Here is an 18,398-nt window from a genome sequence, read left to right as displayed (position 1 = left end):
TTTTTTTGTTTTGTTTTCATTTTTTCTTGTTTGATTTTTTTTTTAATCTGAAGAAAAAAATAACATAACAGTCAAAAAAGTACACTTCAGGTTACAAAGTACAGCAGCTATCCCAGCGATTCTAATCCAGTGTTAGCACAGCAGTTTTTCCCCAACAAATGGGATTTTATTTACATTGGCTCACAAAGGAAGTGGGCGAATAAAGCTTAAAAAAAAGTCTCATCCACAACCTACATTCACCATAAAAGCTGCATTTTACACAACATTTTCTTGAACCCCTAAAAGAATCATCTTTTTTTTTTCTTTTTAATGGCTTGGGTGTGGTAGGGAGGGGATAGGAAACTTTTTAGAAATGCTTGTTTGTCCTTGTTCCTGGCCTGGCATTTCTTGTCTACCCTTATTGCACATATCCTCGTCACTAACTGGCACTAAAGCCTTTAAATGGATTTGTCTCCTGTCTGCCTGTATACAGTAATTTTAAACATGCGCTTAAGTGCTGTGCTGAATTATGACCTTTGATGGTCACATAGATCCTCTTGCTCTACTGCACAGCAGAATTAACTGTTTCACATGCCGATTGCCCGTTAAAAAACAAACTGCTTTTATTGAGAGGGTTCTGTACAAATTGTATTGTCCAATGATGGACTTTAAATTGTAGCAGCATGACTTTGTGAGGTACAGTTAGGGGCCAGATTCTACCTTCTGTTACACAGGGTGGCATTCATATGTTGAGGGCATCAGTCTATACTGTGCTATCTGTAACACTCCTTATATAAAAAAAGGGGAACAAAGCAGTAAAATTAAGCATTGGAACTGGGAAGATTTTAGTGGGGACCACTTAACTGTACACACTTGCAACCTAAGTGATGTCAGAGGGATTCTGCTGAGAGCAGAACTTGCCTGGTATCATCTAGGAAAATATGTGAGATAGCTAAGGCCTGGGGCAGTGGTCACCAACCAGTGGCTCTCAATCCACTGGCTGAACTCAGAGCCTCTTGCAGTAGATCTCAGAGCCTCTTGGAGTCGATCCAAGGCTGTGGTGGGGGCTGAGTGCCCATGTGCATGCACGCACATGCCCCAGCTCGGCAGGTCAGTCCATGGAGGAGGGAAGGGGCGGGGGTTAGATTGAGGCCCCCATGGTAAGGGATAGTGCCACAGAGGCAGGAGCGGGGGTAAATTGAGTGGGGCCCTGGCTGGGTGGGACTTACCTGCTGGGGAGGCATGCCCCCAAATACTTTTTTCTCCCTCTGCCTTGATCTGCACCCCCCCCTTTCCTCTCCATAGACTTATCTGCTGGGTGTGGGGGGATGTGGGGGGCAGTGTACAGTAGATCTAGGGCTGCTTTTAAATGCCAAAGGTGATCTTATTTAAAAAGGATGGAGACAACTGGGCTAGGGGAAGGCCAGTATCTTTTTACCTTACCTACTTGCACAGCTCTCCATGCAGTTGAGTTCTGTACTCTAGTTTATGAGGTTCACCCTCTACTTACAGAAAGCTGGGTTAAGAAAAGTCAAAGGGGTGGGAAAGGAAGAGGATGAACAGTAGGTGTCCAGGACTACGGACAAATGCAGAAAATGGAGGGACAGAGCAGAGATGGGGAGGGGAAATGTTCTAATGAAAAACCCAATCTCTCTCTTTATATAATGGTTTTGTGTGCATATTGTGTTCACACCAACAGTATACCAGTCACTACTGCATGACAAAAGCCTGGGGAGGTGCAAAAAAGGGGTCTTTGGGTTTCCTGTTAGCCAGAAAGCGATATTTAAAGTGTCAAATCTTTTAGAAATGTGCATCAGCTGAACTATACCAATTTAAATATCAGACTAATTAAAGCAGTGGAAGCCTCCCTTACATCTGTATAGCTTAAGGCTCTGAGCCTGTTAGCAATGTACTTGTGCTTAATCTTATATATACGAATATTTCTGTTAAGCCAAGGGGGGTCTTGGGACTTAGGGCCTAGTCTTAAAAGTCTACTAAAAAAGTCAGTAACTGACCAAAGTAATTAGTTTACTTCGGAGGAAAAGATATAAAGGGGAAGAGGAGATGAGACACAAGAACAGTTTACAAAAATCTGAAAGGCTGCCATAGAAAGATGGGGAATCATCATTCTCCCCTGCCACAGAGGGCAGGATTGGTGGCAATGGGTTAAAGTGCAGCAAAATAGATTTAGCTCAAACCTCAGGAAAGTCTTTCTATCTGTAAGAAAAGGAAGAGACTGGAACAAGCTGCTGAGGGAACCTTTATTGGAGGTTTTTAAGAGGAAGCTGGATTGGCATCTGTCTGGTATGGTTTAGGAAGAGCAAACCTTAAGGGAAGGCTTTAAAAAGTCTGTGAGACTTAAATGCAGGTTTAAGTAACAGGGGAAGTGTGCTTACAGTATGAATCTGCATGACCCCAAGAAAGGGGTTAGGAAAGCTGCAGAATTTCACACTCTAGATCTGCCCACTTCAACTATCCGGAGTCCCTCTGATTGGCACTGGTGCACAGCAGTAAGGCTATTGATTTCACTGGCCCTGTAGAACCCGGAACTATTCATTGAGAAAGTTGTTTGCTTTTTTCTCTAAAAGAGAACAGCAAAAATGGGAAACCAGGAGGATGAAGGCTAGCATGTGTTCAGCATTTTTAATATTTCTCTTTTTAAATTAAGTTGGATAATTTTAAGAACATTCATGCACTCTTGTCAATATTTACAAGGTAGGATATTAGATGAATACTTTTATATTACATAATAATTTACACTCTTTTTGGATTAAATTATCATCTTAAAGGTATCATACGATAGAACTTTCTGTTTATACACAGAGTACAAACTAATTTTATGGGATTTTATCATCTATGATTTATCATTACACCCAATACTCAAGTGAATTCTTGTAATGAAAATGCCTGGCACAGCATCATTTTAGCAACTCCAGACCTTTTTATTATAGAGATAGAACTGGTCAAAGTTTGTCAAGGTTTGAGCATTCATAATTCATTAAACAAATGGGAAAAATATCAACATAGTTTTTTGAATTATTTTATGCTACGTTTTCTATGATAATGATTTCTTTTTCTAACATTGACTTTTGAAATGCTGAGTGATGAAATAGAAAAAAAACTGATAAAAAACTTAATTTTACTACTTTTCAGTCATTTCACTTTTTATCTCTCTAATTAATAATAGGAACTGCCCAGAGGGCTTATTAGAGAAAAACAATTAAGATGCTCTGAAATGTATCTTTTATTTAGTTGTTTCATACCTAGGGTCAGATTTGGTTGCGGTTAAATGTTATTGACTTAACTGCATTTTAAATAGTTGTTTAATATTGATTAGATTCCATTTCACATTTTTCTTAAAAAATGTATTGTGGACCTATGTCCAGACAAAAGGTATGATTTCATTTACAAAAGATTCCAAGAAGTTTGGTGCTATCATCACAGTGTAAAGAAAGTTCAGAGACTCAGTGTCCTGGGCATGTTGAGACCGTGGAGCTCTATTCCTATTCTGGATTGTTCTTTTGTTATAAAAATATTTATTCCTTAAAAAAATACACAAATGTGAAATTCTACATTTTCTATTATATCTTCACTTATTTTCAGAGTATGCAATAAGAAGTAGATTGGCTTGGTTAGATTAAATAAAAAAGAAATGCACCCTTATTTAAAAATGTATTTAAAGAAATGCACCCTTATCTGACAGATCTGTATGCCATCATTTTGTTCCCACTCAGCACGTGTTTGAGGTTTTATCTCTGTACTCCCTCTTGAAAGTACAGAGATAACTTTATGAGCCACTGGTTTACTTGAACAGAATGTGGAGGAACTGATAGCACGGTCATTAGTGAGGTACCAGATATTGTTATATCAGTAATATAATGGCAGTGGTAGCAATACTAAAGCTCAGAAGCTAATCCCAAGCAATGCTGGGCACCCTTTCTTTGTCCGTGAGAATAGTAATGCACAAAGCACCTCTCAGGATCCTAAGACCAGTGGGTACTTCTGCAGTGCATCAAACTGCTACCAGGTATACAAATAAGTCCTCAACTACACCCTGTACTAATCTGCAGACACTTATGTGTATACATTTCCCTTTTACTTATAGTCCCATGGATTTCAATGGCGTGACTCTGAGTAAAGTTAAGCTTATGGATATGTGTTTTCAAGACTTGGGCCTTATCAATCACACCACTCCAGAGTTGAGGCTCCGGTCTTTTAATTGAGAAGGGTCTGCACACATTTATGTCATTTATGGGGATTGAAAGATAATGTTGTGTTCATACAGCTTTGGAATACAGCCTGCACTGTTTGGAAAAAAACAAAACCACACACACACACACACACACACAAAAAGAAGAAGAAAAATTAAGAGTGCTAAGGCAAACTGTCAAGTGGCACACATCATACCTATTTTGTCATTCATTTAGATAACGTCACAAAGGCAGACCAGAGGAGTTCTGTAAACATATACCATACAGTACATCAGCCACGGGAAATAAAAAAAGAAAACAACCCTGTAATTCTTTTCTTTCTGTATTGAAGTTCTCGTAATTGAAAGAAATTGCCTGGCCACTAAGGATAATGTTGTGTTTTATGATTTTGTATTTCTCTCTCTTAAAAAAATGCAGTGGTTTGTCAAAAAAAAACAAAACAGTCCCCTGATGAAAACTAGGGACAACATGAAAAGTAAATCTGTAAAAAACTTAGAAAATACAAAATATAAAAAGTTTCATAGGCTACCTTTTTCTGGTTTAGGAAAAGATACACTGAAAAGTGTTTTGTTGTTAATTTTCTTACAAAAGTTAAGGCGCACAGTTTGCTGTGGCAAAATGTTGTCACAGAACCAGGTTCTGAATCTATTTCTTTTGTTTGTAAGTATCTTTTCATGCTGAACTTGCAACATACATGATTATAGCTTAAATTAAACAGAAACAGGGAGCTTGTTTAAAACAAAATGAAATAGAAACTTCCATTGTGATAATCTTATGAAATCTCCCTTTGAAATCTATCTCTGCACCTTTCAGATAGTGGACCTTTTGCTTTGTTTCTGATTGTGCAGGCTTCTGCCAGCTAGTCTATATCTAGGAGTGGGGGAAAAATAAACCTGTTCTGAAGCTCAAGAAAGCAATAGAAATCTATATACTGGTACATTCATTAGCCTATGTTAACATGTTTGAATTTTCCACCTAATTTGGCTGCAGTTTCTAAAGGAAAGAGGTTAAAATGAAGAAGCTAAAGTCTAGCTCATGTAGTGAGACTTGCTGCCAAGAATTAAAAATACTGGGGCCAGCTGGTATAAACTAATATAGCTGAGGATCTGACCCTTTCAGTTTAGAATCAAAGTTCTTCTTCTCCACCCCCCAGCCCTGGACAGGAAACCAGTTTTGGTCAAAAAGTAAAAAGCAAAACAAAACAAACAAAAAGCCCCAAGCAAACCCAAATCCTTGTTAGGTTCTCTACCAAAAAGCCATGGTTTTTCTGCATTAACATTCGCCCATTAACTATGATGTTCACATGAATGACTGCAACCGGGGCATTAAATATTAGCTGCAATACCTGAACAATACCATGTTTGCAGTGTAAGAAATAAGTGTTTACGGATTGTGCTCTACTTCTAACCAGTAAAGGGCCATGTCTGTCTGTTTTATATAGGCCCATCCAAAGTACAGGCATGTCCTAGTGACCCTGCCCTGAAGCAAGTCTTTAAAGAGAATCAGGCCTGAAGTGAGAGGTCTGAAAGAAGGGGAGGATTATCTGTGTAAGTGCCCATTGGGGTGGAGGTAATCTTTCAAGGCTCCTAAGCAGAGGACCTAGGGAAAGAAACCTGCCAGGAACCTTTGAGGGGAGGGGTGGGGGAGGGGGAAGCTTCAGCTAGGAAGAGGAGGGCAGCCATGAAGGGTTAAAATGGTAGGCTGAAGTTCATTATGTAATTAAAGACCTAACAAGTCCAAGAGGAGCGGGCTGGAAGAGTTGCTTTAGATATTTTTGTTTTAAATTAGATCCCTGAATGGGAGAGTTCTTGTATAAAGTTCTTGTATAAAGAGTTCTTGTATAACGAAGTGGTATCTTGATTAGGAAGGAGATAAGCCCAGGACCTACTGCTAAATTGGGCAAGTCCCTGTTGAATGTACATTATATGTGTGACTTGGCTGAGCTCAGTTGTATTATAGGAAAAGCTAGAAGTAAAGCAAATAAGATATGCAAGATATTAACTTATTTCCCTTTATAGTAAAACAAAATTGCTAAGGAATTGATATTCTTCCACTGGACTAGAGCTCCACACCTATACTTCCAAGAATTTAAGTTGCTACTCGTGTGGGTTCACCTGCTATGGATTATTCTCCTGCAGCAACTTTCGCTGGGTTGGCTGCAAAATTCAAAGTTGTAGATGTCAGCTAAGTACAATGGAGTTAAAAATGGCCTGATTTTTAGAGGCATCTAGAGCTGTTGAAATTCAGCCCCTCTTAAAAAATCAGGCTGCAGGCTTCTAAAACAGGAAAGCAAGCCACTGGTCACATAGCCATACTGATGGGCTCATGACAGCTTTTTCCTTGATAAAGCCGTTAACCTTGAAAGCCTGATTGAGATCGAGTGATGTTTTGAAGAATCCCAGCTGATAAAACAGGCCTCTTTCTGATCCAAAAAACACACTATTGCCAAGAGGAACCCACTACACATTAGATCAGGCTTCTTGTGTATTTCCAGTACCTGCAGTGAACATGTGGCCTGTTACCATTTAGCAGGAGCCATGTCTCTAAAGCTATCTTTTTCTCATCTTGACTTACCCTTTGCTGAAGGTCAGCTAGGTAAATTGTGAAAGGTTAGATGAATGCACTGCTATTAATGGCAAAATGGCCGAGCAGAATAAATTCTTATAAATTCTTTTTTTTTGTATGCTTCATACTATAGCTACCATGAACAAGCATCTTTCTCAATGGCACAGAAAGAAAAGAGTACAGAGCAAAAACTCTGTTTAAGCGGATGTTTGGAACTGACAATTAATGCAGTAAAAGCACCATCCAAGAAAGAGCAGAAATGTCACAGAAACCACCCATGACTGGAAAGAGGTTTTTTTTGTTGTATTATTTTTTTTGGAAGTCTGGACATTTCAAAGACACTTCAAAATAATCCCCAGGATTGAAAGTACTTTAATACCACCAGAAAAAATATCCTAATGTTGATCTCACTTCCACTGGTAGAAATCAGAAGCAATTCACTTAAGTGAGATCACAATCAGGCCCATACCCTTGCCTTGAAAAAGCTGGTTTCTTTTCCACCATAGTAGAGTCTATGGACTAAGATTTTCAAAGCCAATTGTTGATTCGGGATGCCTCAGTTTTTGGGATATTCAACTTGAGGCACTTTGGGGGGCATGATTTTCAGAGACCAACTGACAATCATTTTTTGAAAATCAAGCTCTGTTTAGGTTCCTCAAAGATTAAAAAAATGAAAGTCAAGGCATCCAAAATTATTACTTTTGGAAATCTCAGACTCATGGACATAGTCCTTCTCCTGAAGTACCTACTGAAGCAAAGTGTCTGTTTGCTTCATTGGGTTTGCCAGTGTTAAGACTGGCAGGATCAGATCCTATGCCTGTGAGTATATGAGTGCACCTTGGGTACACTTATCAAGAAATACTTCTCTGAAAAGAGGTACGAAATAAGAACCAGTTCTTACCACCACTGAAGTCAACAGAAGTGCTGCGAGGGACTTCAGCGGGTCAGACTGTTAAGGATGTTTGTTTCACATTCCAAAGAAACAGAAACATAGCATTTCTCATATGTCAGTGTTCAGCAGTAAACCTCATAAATAAACATAGAAAGAGTTACTGAAAAGCAAGTAATTAAATCAGTAACAACATTTCAGTTGTGGTGACAGCTGGATCTTTTTCATGTCAAGTTGATTTCAACTATAAGGAGATGAAGTAGACGCACAATACTGTAATCTGGAAGATTGGTATAAGGCAAAATCATCACTTGTGATTTTTTAGAAAAAATAATTAAGGTCCACTTTTGGTTTAACCAATAAGCAGAAATGGCCAATGGCTTTTTGATACCACAAACTAAGCTGAAAAGTTAATATAAAATAAAACTATGCAAATTTTCTGGGAAGGATGTGTCAGAGTTTTAGCAAATTAAAACATTAAAATGACCCATGCCATATCCCCTCCCCCTTCCCCAAATAAAATATAGGATTTATAAAATAAAGTTAAAAATGTGATTTTTTTTTTAAGGCTCTCATATCTGGCTTCTGTGAAACTCAGATTTGCCAAAAACATTAGGAATCTCATCAAACTTGCCAGATACATGAAGTAAAATGTAAAAAGTGTTTCCTTTCTATATATATATATATATATATATATATATATATAAAATAAAATAAATATGAAAACATTTGTTCACTTTCCCATTTTTCTCTCACTCGATAAAAACTAAAAAACAATCAGTACATTTCATGGGAAAATAATCATGTGTTCATCTTCCTGAAGAACTAGAAATCAAAGCAACCCAGCTGCAAGGCAATGGAGGCATTCACTTCCAGTTCACAGTATTGCAGTTAGAAGTACAGTGAGGTCTAAAGAAGTGATGGAGCAGGTGTTGATCAGAACAAGGAAGGAAGAAGTGGTCACATGACAATACAGCATTGACAACGCTTTTTCTTTTGTGTACCTGGAGCTGGTTCCATGGGCAGACTTTCTTCTTTCCCCTCAGGAGAGGAGGGCTCAGTTGTGTCTGACAAAGGTCTTCCAGAGACCAGCTCAGCTGCATTTCCATCCATGGTGGACACATCTGTCACAGTCTTCTCACGCAATGACTTCTCGTCATCTTCGTCAATAAGGACAAGTTCTGCTTTGATAGTTTCATCATAGCCTAGCACTTTCTTTGTCTCCTCTTCATCGTCAATGTTTTGGTATCCCATAAAAATCATTGTCACTGGTTGATCAGCACTGGCCTCTGGGACTGCATCACCAGGGAGTTTTGCTTGGTGTTGAGGATCCACAGAATGCCCTTTACTGGATTTATGTACCATTTCCAACTTTGCCTCCTTGAAGAGCATTTGCTCCTTCATATGGCTAAGATTTCCATCTGCTATCACATTTCTGTCTGGTACAGTCACTGTTTCATACCCTCCTCTTACACTTGATTGTCCAGCTTTCTGCATAAGTTCATCAACATCCTTTGGGCTTAATTTATGTATTCCATTTTCTACCACTGTGCCTCCAGAGTGAACCTCATAGACTACCTTGGTACCATCATCATAGACTTTCAGTCCTTTTTGATGAGCCCCCTCTGGACCAACAGGTGTTGTAGAGAGAATCTTGGTCTCTCCTGTCTGTTTGTCTTTCTCCACATTAATTTCCATGGTGTACAAAGCTTGAATGAAAACAAGAGAGGAAGTGCACGTTACAACAAAAAAAGCCAGTGAATGGTTAATTGCCAAACAAAGAACACTACCATGCCCCTTCCTTCTCTCCTAGTACTAAAGAGCTAAGCATTCCATGTTAGAGGTGAAGTGCTGTGAACAGAGCTGGTTATTAAGGGCACCTATACACGTGCTACACGTCTGTGCTCCAATGTGTGCTGATTAGCACATTTTGGAGCAGACTTGATTAATCAAGTCTGGTGGAGTGTGCTAATTAGCATGCTCTAGCAGGCTCTAAGTCACATATATTCAGTGTCCCCATGCTTCAAAATGGCAGTGGGGGGTGCTTTAATTAAAGCTTGTTAAATGAGATTTAGTCAAAGTGCCCCTGCCACCATTTTGAAGCATGGGATGCTGAATACATGTGATGCTGCAGGTGCTGTAATTAGAGTGGTTTTCAGAGTTGCTTTAATTAAAGTGCCACCCCGCTCCACTCCAGAGCATGTGTAAAGTTGCCCTAAGATACTACACTTTAAACTATACTTTAAGTAGCTGGATCCTAGGCCTGTGTGCTGAAAACTGGACATAATCTTCCAACTCAATCTGGGTGGAAGGGGTTCTCATCAATTAGGAGTGTGAAGTACTTTGATTCGGTGTAGTCAATGCACAGCTGACAAAGGAAAGTGACAAGTGAAAGGTTTACCTTACCCTTTTTATTTATTAAAAGATACAGAAATGTTCCCTCTGTATGGGTTCCTAAACCGTATTTTCAAAGGGTTCAGTGTTTTTGAGGCTTCCTAAACAGGGTTTTCAAACATCACAGTTGGATCTTCATGGTACCATGGGTGGTTGAATGCAGTCATCTAATTAAATGCTTCTTGTATAAAGGTGAAATCATGTCAATCCTTTAACCCACATACATGGGCACTTAACTGCAGTTACCATTATGAGAGATACCACCTGCTATTGTGAAACTTACCTGACCATCTCATGATAATCACACTGGATTGCAGTGGTATTAACATGCTTTCTATCATTATGGGCAGCAATATATGGTGTATTTTTAGTAGTGAATGAGAAAAAAAAAGTAAATCATTACTATGTCAGTTACTGTGGTATACTTCCTAGGAGGAAAAAACCAATACAATCCCTATGTGTGTGTTTTTTAATATACCATAGAACTAATGTACAAATTTCCTAAGCTTGGTTTCAATCTTTCCTTCTCTCTCATTATGTATGCATCATCAAGCTTATGTGTAGCTTCCTAGGACTAGATTCTGTCATAAGCACAGGACGAATCAGGGCCTATAAATGAAATTTGGGGGCCTAGTATATCCTTATACTTCCTATTTTGGAACCAGGAAATAGTATCATACAAAAGTAGGACTGGAAGGGACCAGAGGTCATCTTGTCCAACCCCCTGCTCAACGCAGGATCACCCCTATCCAAACCATTCCATACAAGTTCTTGTCTAACATATTCCAAAAACTGTCCAGTACAACTGCCCCCCATTCCTGCCTTTCCCACAGGCCTGGGAACACCTTCGGTAGTGTACATCAGCCCTCTTTATATATCTAGAGAAGTCAATTGCTGCACTGAACAGTTTTAAGATACCTGAGGCCACTGGGCATCTGAAATTATAGGCAGCAAAATTCTGAGCATTCACGGTAACAATATTCCTGCTTCCCTAGTGTACAACAGCACATTGCAACTTGTGTTTAATCATGTCCATTATCCATGCATAGTCAGTTTTCACCTTCCTTGAGTTTTTTCATGCCCACCAAAAACTTGGTGAAGAAAAAGGAGGATTTGCTATAACTTACTCTGACTATATGGAATTGGTCTAGTGAGGCTGTTAGTGGCTCACTGGCCTATGGTTGTAGAATTTTGTCTCATCATCCAATGCCCAGGAGTTTCTTACCCTACCTATGAAATCATAATTCCTTGCAACTCTGATGGTTTACTAAAATGAAGGATGGGTATATCTGCTCAAGCATCCTGATGGATTGCTAGAAGTTAGCATGCATGTTTGCAGAAGCAGGAATGCTGCCTGTTGCATGGCAGACAAGCACAGTAGCCATGCTCTTTGCTACTTGTTAAAGTGGGCATGTGATGTGCTTTTACCCAGTTGCTCACTACCTCATATCCCTTTAAGGAACACACATCTACTACAGTGAGGAGTGTTCTCTGAGCCCCAAGGCCACATGTGGTTGAAGCTAAAGCGCATTGCCCATCTGACATCTCAAAGTTCTCGTCTTCATGCTGAAGTGATTGTGTCCCTTGACTTGTGCCCTGGTTGGCTGAATAGGATACAGGAGCCCCAGTTGGTAGTCTAGACTGACAGAGGAGTGGAGTTATCTGCACACTTAGAGCAAGAAGAGAATGGAATGCTGGTTTGTATTCTTAATTTCCATTTGACCAATTGGCATTAGTACTATGTCATGCATCACTAATGATAATACACAACAGCTATCAAACTTAAGGCATTCAGGGTAGTCCACCTTTGGGGATCCCTGAGACCACTGTTGATAATGTCTCATGCAAGTAGCTATGACTTGAACCTTAAATTCAAGTTCTAGGGACTTTAAGATGGTTAAAAAAAGATGAATACCTCCATCACTCATTTGGAATTTGCTCAGTTTTGTTTGTGATATTGGGATGGGGTCAGTCAAACTTGGTGACTGGGACATGGACTGGGAGTCAGAATCTCAGGGATCCATTTTTGGCTATGGCATTATCTTGGGGTGTGGTTTTTGGAAAGTCACCTGACCTCTTTGAAATAGCTCAGGCTGCTGCTATGCAAACTCTTCAGAGGCCAGTAATATAATGGGTGCTGTTGTTTTCCAACAAAATACGTTCTTCCATTGTGTGGTAGTTCACATTTTTAAATGTCAAATAGGATGTGTTCTTTAAGCCCTTCATATGTGGAACATCTGAATGAAAGCAACAGGAGCTGTACGTTGGGAAGATTTTCAAGACTGATCCACAGATCTATGTTGAACTTCCAGATAAACAAAAAGCAGGTCAGGGGGTTCTGTACCTTTGGAATTTGATCTGTTGTAATTAGGTATGCCAACTGTCAGTAAAGTTACAGTCAGTAAAAATCAGGCTACACATGGCTGTCAGTAAAGTTTGTGAAAAAACTTTAACAGTCAATAAAAACACTAAGCAACCATAGTTTGACTGAAACTCCAATGGGCAGAGCAGAGCAGTGCCACTTAGTGTCTGAGCAGGAGCATGGCACCCTGCAGAGAGTGTTCACTCAGCCATGTACTGCTGCTGCTGTGTCCCAAACTGCCTGTTATACTGCTGGGTTGAAGATAGGCTTCTTTGAGGGTCCATGCCAGGACAAGAAAAGAGGTGTCAGTGACGTTAAGGCTGGGGGATGGGGGGGTGGGGGGGAAGCATGGTGCAGGGTGCAGTTGGGGGCATTAAGGTGTAGAGGTGAAAAAAAGGGAGTCCCTGGCTGGGGTTGGGGGGAAGCACAGTATAAAACTATCACTGCCAAGCTGCCTACCCAAGAACATTTTTTTATTGCAAACTTTTTACTTTTTTAATATGGTTGATATTAACCCCTAACTTTGAACTCAGCCCTTCTAACTAGGGCCTAGCTAGGGTGACCATCCATCCTGGTTGGAAATATGGAATATCTGGGACACTGCCCCCCTCTCTCCTTCTCCTCTTTTCCCTCTGTCCCCCACAAATCAGTGGCACACTGCAGGAAGAGGCTGAAGCAGAACAGCAGCCTGCCCAGCCACTTTACTGGGACACCGCATCACTTCCCTTCCCTGCCAGACTGTGTTCCACATGTGGGACACTCATTTTAATCTGCACCCCATGCCCAGGACCCTCCTCCAAAATCTGGGACTCTTGTGGGATGAATGGAACAGATGGTAACCCTAGGCCTGGCAGAAGGGTTACATTTTCACAGTCAGGGTGGCTAGGATCTGGAACCAACTTCCAAGGGAAGTGGTGCTGGCTCCTATCTTGGGGGTCTTTAAGAAGAGGCTGAATAATTACCTAGCTGGGGTCATATGAGCCCAGTATTCTCTCCTGCCCAGAGCAGGGGGTCAGACTTGAAGATCTACTTAGGTCCCTTCCGACCCTACATCTATGAATCTATGAATTTACCCTATGTAAAACATCTATCAGTAAAAAAGTGTGGCTGTCAGTAAAAAAAAAAAAAACTTGTAAAATGCCAAATATTCTTGGATTAGCAACCCTGGTTGTAATGGAGTCATGTACAGATTTTTCCACATTTAATGGTGAAAGATTCAATTCCTTATCTAGGATCACTGTTCATGGTGAACACTAATATGGCGGGCATTTAGGTGACAGCTTCAAAAGAGTTCAAACCACTTAGAAGATTGTCAAAAAGGGACATTTTGGGAACTTTGCACAGGTGATTTCTTAATCATACAAGTATTCTTAATGTCTTAATTAAAACTACTTGTGTGATTACAGGCATACCAGTATAGCAAGTATTGAATAAGTGGGGGTTTTTTTTAGAAGCAATTTGTCAATGAAAAGTGTTTATGTAGGAAAAGAAGAATAATAGATCCTTGCTAATCTGCATTTTAGATAATCCATTGGCATTTGACAGCTTCTATTTATAGGGAATCTTCTAAAAGATGCTGAAAAATGAACCAACATTACCTTTTTTTTAATGTGGGCACTTAACTGCTAAAAACATGACATTAATACGGGTAGAAAATGACTGATGATATCGGGTTGAAAGAGCAAGTAGTATTTGAAAACAATAGCTTATCTAAATGCAAGTATCCTTTCTGTTTAAGTTTAATTAAAATGAAACATAATTTAGTATTTCATAAGACTAAGAAGCTAGAATGTGACTTAATAAATACAGTGTCTGCCTATTTAATGGTCTTTAAAATACGGCTTTAAAATTTGTTACTTTTAAATAAAACATTATCAACAAATACTAAATATGTAACAAAACTTCATGTTTAAAGTTTAACTGATCTTTAACTGTATGGGCTAGCTTTCCTTTCCTTTAAGCTGTTGCAACGTGTGGATTCCTGTTGTCAAAGAACACTACCAGCAGGCCTCGCTGACATGTTTGGGTCAGCTAGAGAAAGATGGATACCATAATTTTCCTATTTTTTGACAAGAGAGCTAGAAACACAGGCAAAATGAATATGTGAATTTGTTTCCCAGGCAGTGCAGAGGGGTGCATTCTGAGTGACTTGCAACAAGAATCTCAAGCAAAATTTCATCTCCCCATTTGTGCATAATCCTATACATTTCCTTCTGATGTTAAATAACTGGCATTCTAGTAAGCCTTCTTTCATTCTCATCTCATCTTTCATGGTGATATGTATGATGTAATGATCTGCATATTGACATATGAAATATGTCATTTTGATACTTAGAATGCTATTGAAAATAATAAAACAATCTCTAAATCTCTACTAATAATTTACTGTGTTTTAAATACTCACTGGTGCTGAAACTTGTAGGCTAGGAAATTCTACAATTTCATCCTAAAACACAAAGCATGCAATATATTTTTCTCCCTAAGATTGTTCTAAAATAAATAGTTTTCAGTAAGATTTCATGCACATATTAAGTTGTATGTGCGTGTGTGTGCATGTATGTGTGTCTATGTATAAGCACACATTTTATTTATCTTAATGGGAGTTTTATGCAGAAAAGGTGCTACAATCATGGTTTAGATTACGCAGATTTGTATCAGGAGAGAAAGGGAGAGAATCAAGCTGAATGCTTACATTAAGAAATATATGCCAAGTAAACAATGCTCATTTTTAGAACTTACAAAGCATATAATAATATATAAAAAAGATGACTCTCAAAATGCTCACTGTTGCTCAAATATCCTTCACTCATTTAAAAAACACAAATGAAGTGTCATTTCCTTCCATTTAAACTAGAACTGAACACCAATTCCATTAAAGTTAATGCATAAAAAAAGTTCATGGCTACGGGATTGGCTATTATAATACCATGTTCCTTGAGACTTACCAGCTACTCTGCTTGGTCCGTCCCGCCCAGGAACTGGCTCTGCTGTCCTTGAATAGAGGGTTGGGAGTTCGGGGATCTGGGAGTAAATGTAATTTACTGCATCTGGTGTCAGAGAATAGGAAATACAGTTAGATACAGTGGTATGAACCCGTGGCTTGATTGCTTAGACAGCAGAGTCTTAACTTATCAATCCAAACAATAGACATCAGAGCTTTGTACTAAATAACTGGATCAAACTAAACAAAGTGCAAAGTCATTGTCATGTGACTGGTGCTCAATAGACTAGCTGAGGTAGGACAGAACAAGTCCAGATGACTCAACTTCATCAGTTGCCTGCACCAAACTATTTGTCAGGAGGTTCTGGATTAATCAGGTCAGTGACCTCAAAAAAAAAAGAGTTGAGGGGAGAGGAGTGAACCTTGTACAATGGCTACTAAATGCCATTTTAATTAGAAATATGGATATAACACAAGAGCTAAAAACTCTGGAGGCAACCACATGGAATGAAAGGCACGTTCTTTTATGTTATTTATGTGGCATTTTGGGCGAGTGAGATGGCATTTGGCTTTGATTTCTAAAGCTGAATTTAACTGTAAAAAACAACAGATAGATTCTGGTTGATACTATGTCTACTACAGCATCCTACTTACCATAAATACCATAGCATATTTTATATAGTGAAGGTAAGTAACAAAAAACAATTGAAATATATATTTTTTAAAGTTGACCAAAAATCAATCAAATTTATGTTCAAAACTTTATCTTTTATCTTTTCTCAGGGGTATATCCTATACACTGGAAAATATGACATCTTATTCAATTAGGAATTTACATAGTTTGCAAATATTTACAAAGTTTCAAGACAGGCTGCAGTGAAAGGGAAATTTTATTTACTTTAAGGACATCTTACCTGCTTTAAGGCTAAGTTTAACACAGATATTTTAAGCCAGTGGCCCCAACCTTTTGGCCCCACTGGCTGGATGAATGGCATAGGGCCTATCTGTGGGCCAGATCAGGCCCTGGGGCCCTGCATTGCCTCTTCTCTGCCCCGCACGCTGGGATTGGACCCTGGGGGCCTGGTGCTGCCCCTGTCTACCTCCTACACACCAGAATTGGGTGCCAGTGGCATGATGCTACCTCTTCCTGTCCCTGTGAACTGGGATCGGGTTCTGGAGTGCTGGCAAAGCCCCCTGTCATCTTCTCCACACAAGGATTGAGCCTTGGGGTCTGGTGCTGCCCCTGCCCAGCCCTGAGTGCTGGGATTGGATGCCAGATCCAGTATGCAGGGCCTGGGGCTCCCCACAGGTCTAGAGATTTGGCAGCAGGGGAGCAATGCCACTGCTCCTCTCCCCCGCCCAAATTTCCAGACCCATGGGCCAAATGACATGGCACTTTGGGCTGTATCTGGCCTGCGGGCTGGAGATTGAGCACCCTTGGGTTAAGCAATTTGCCCAAGGTCACTCTAGCAGAGCCAGGGGCAAAACTAAAAATGGAGCTGGGCAAATTAATGATTTTAATTTAGTGGTTGCAGCAAAAGCTGAAAAGATTTGGTTTGACCTGAAAACTGTTCAGATTTTCCTGCTGAAGCAACCAGTTTTATTCCTAATTGAATGGAATGTTCTGTTTGACCCCAAATGAAACCAAACCCTTCCTCATCCCTCAGAATTCTCTAGCTCAGTGTTTTGGATGCTCACCTTACGTGTGGGGAACCCAGGTTTAAATTCTTCTCTGCCCCAACTCAGGTTGCCGATTTGAACCAAAGTTATCCAGCACTCAAAAAAGTGCCTGAAGTATCAGGCTCACAATACATTCTACATTGCTGTTTCTTTGAAGGTAATGTCCATCCTACAGACTTGCCACTGTCACTGTACTCCTCCTCAGCCTGTGAGTGTAGGAGGGCTATTAGGAAGGCCAAGGCAAAAATGGAACTCAAGCTAGTGTCCAGGATTAAGGACAATAAAAAGTCCTTTTTCAAGTACATTGAGAGCAAGAAGAGGGCATTAGGCAATGTAGGGCCCCTGCAAGATGCAAACAGTAATCTTGTGGCTACACCAGACAAGAAAGCTGATATTTTTAACAGTTTCTTTGCCTCTGTTTTGTTGAACAGGGACCGGGATATCCCACCTAGGGACAATCTCGGGGATAGCTCTGTCAGACCTTCAGTCAGTGCAGATGTAGTTAGGGATCTTCTGGAAGGGCTAGACATTTTTAAATCTGCAGATCCAGATACCCTCCACCCAAGGGTGTTGAGGGAGCTGGCAGGGGTCATCGCGGAGCCCTTGGCCCGGCTGTATGAGCATTCGTGGTCATCTGGCCAGGTGCCGGGGGATTGGAAATTGGCTAATGTGGTCCCAATTTTCAAGAAAGGGAGGAAGGAGGACCCAAGTAACTATAGGCCTGTAAGCCTCACCTTGGAAGATCTTGGAGAGAATCATCAAGGAGCACATCTGTGGGGGGCCTGCAGTAGAGATCATGCTCAGGGGCAATCAGCATGGGTTCATCAAAGGCAGGTCCTGCTAGACCAACCTGATTGCCTTTTATGACCAAGTAACTAAATCTTTGGATGATGGTGTTGCCATGGACATAGCCTTTCTAGACTTTAAGAAGGCCTTTGACACTGTCTCTTACCCCATCCTCATCAATAAATTAAGCAACTGTGGCATTGATGCCTAAACAGTTGGATGAGTAAAAAACTGGCTGATGGGGTGCACCCAGAGAGTAGTGGTGGACGGGTTGTACTCAACCTTGCGAGATGTGAGCAGTGGGGTACCCAAACCTTGGTCCTCGGGTCCTCACTGTTTAACATCTTCATCAGCGACTTGGACGAGGGGGTGGAAAGCACGCTGTCCATGTTTGCTGTTGACACTAAGATGTGGGGCGAGGTGGACACACTTGAAGGGAGAGAGAGGCTGCAACTAGATTTAGACAGACTACAAAAGTGAGCAGATGAGAATAGGATGGAATTCAACGTAGACAAATGCAGGGCACTGCACCTTGGGAGAAGGAATCCACAGCACACATACAGGCTGGGGAGTTCCCCTCTTGAAAGCACA

General features: G+C 40.3%; 1 protein-coding gene across 3 annotated transcripts in view; it reads right to left on the bottom strand.

Moving 5' to 3' along the window:
* PALM2AKAP2 (PALM2 and AKAP2 fusion) overlaps nt 1-18,398 on the bottom strand; it is a 469,405-nt gene that overhangs the window by 230,206 nt on the left and 220,801 nt on the right. For all 3 annotated transcript variants that reach the window (XM_014596351.3, XM_059724612.1, XM_019490693.2), the window contains exons 6-7: nt 15,346-15,447; nt 8,649-9,353 (exon numbers count right to left, since the gene is read on the bottom strand). In XM_014596351.3, coding sequence (XP_014451837.2) covers nt 8,649-9,353; nt 15,346-15,447 — 807 coding nt within the window. The remainder of the gene's footprint in view (nt 1-8,648; nt 9,354-15,345; nt 15,448-18,398) is intronic.

This window comes from Alligator mississippiensis, chromosome 3, assembly GCF_030867095.1.
Source record: "Alligator mississippiensis isolate rAllMis1 chromosome 3, rAllMis1, whole genome shotgun sequence".
In the NCBI taxonomy this organism is placed as follows: Eukaryota; Metazoa; Chordata; order Crocodylia; family Alligatoridae; genus Alligator; species Alligator mississippiensis.
This window is presented reverse-complemented; position numbering and strand designations above follow the sequence as displayed.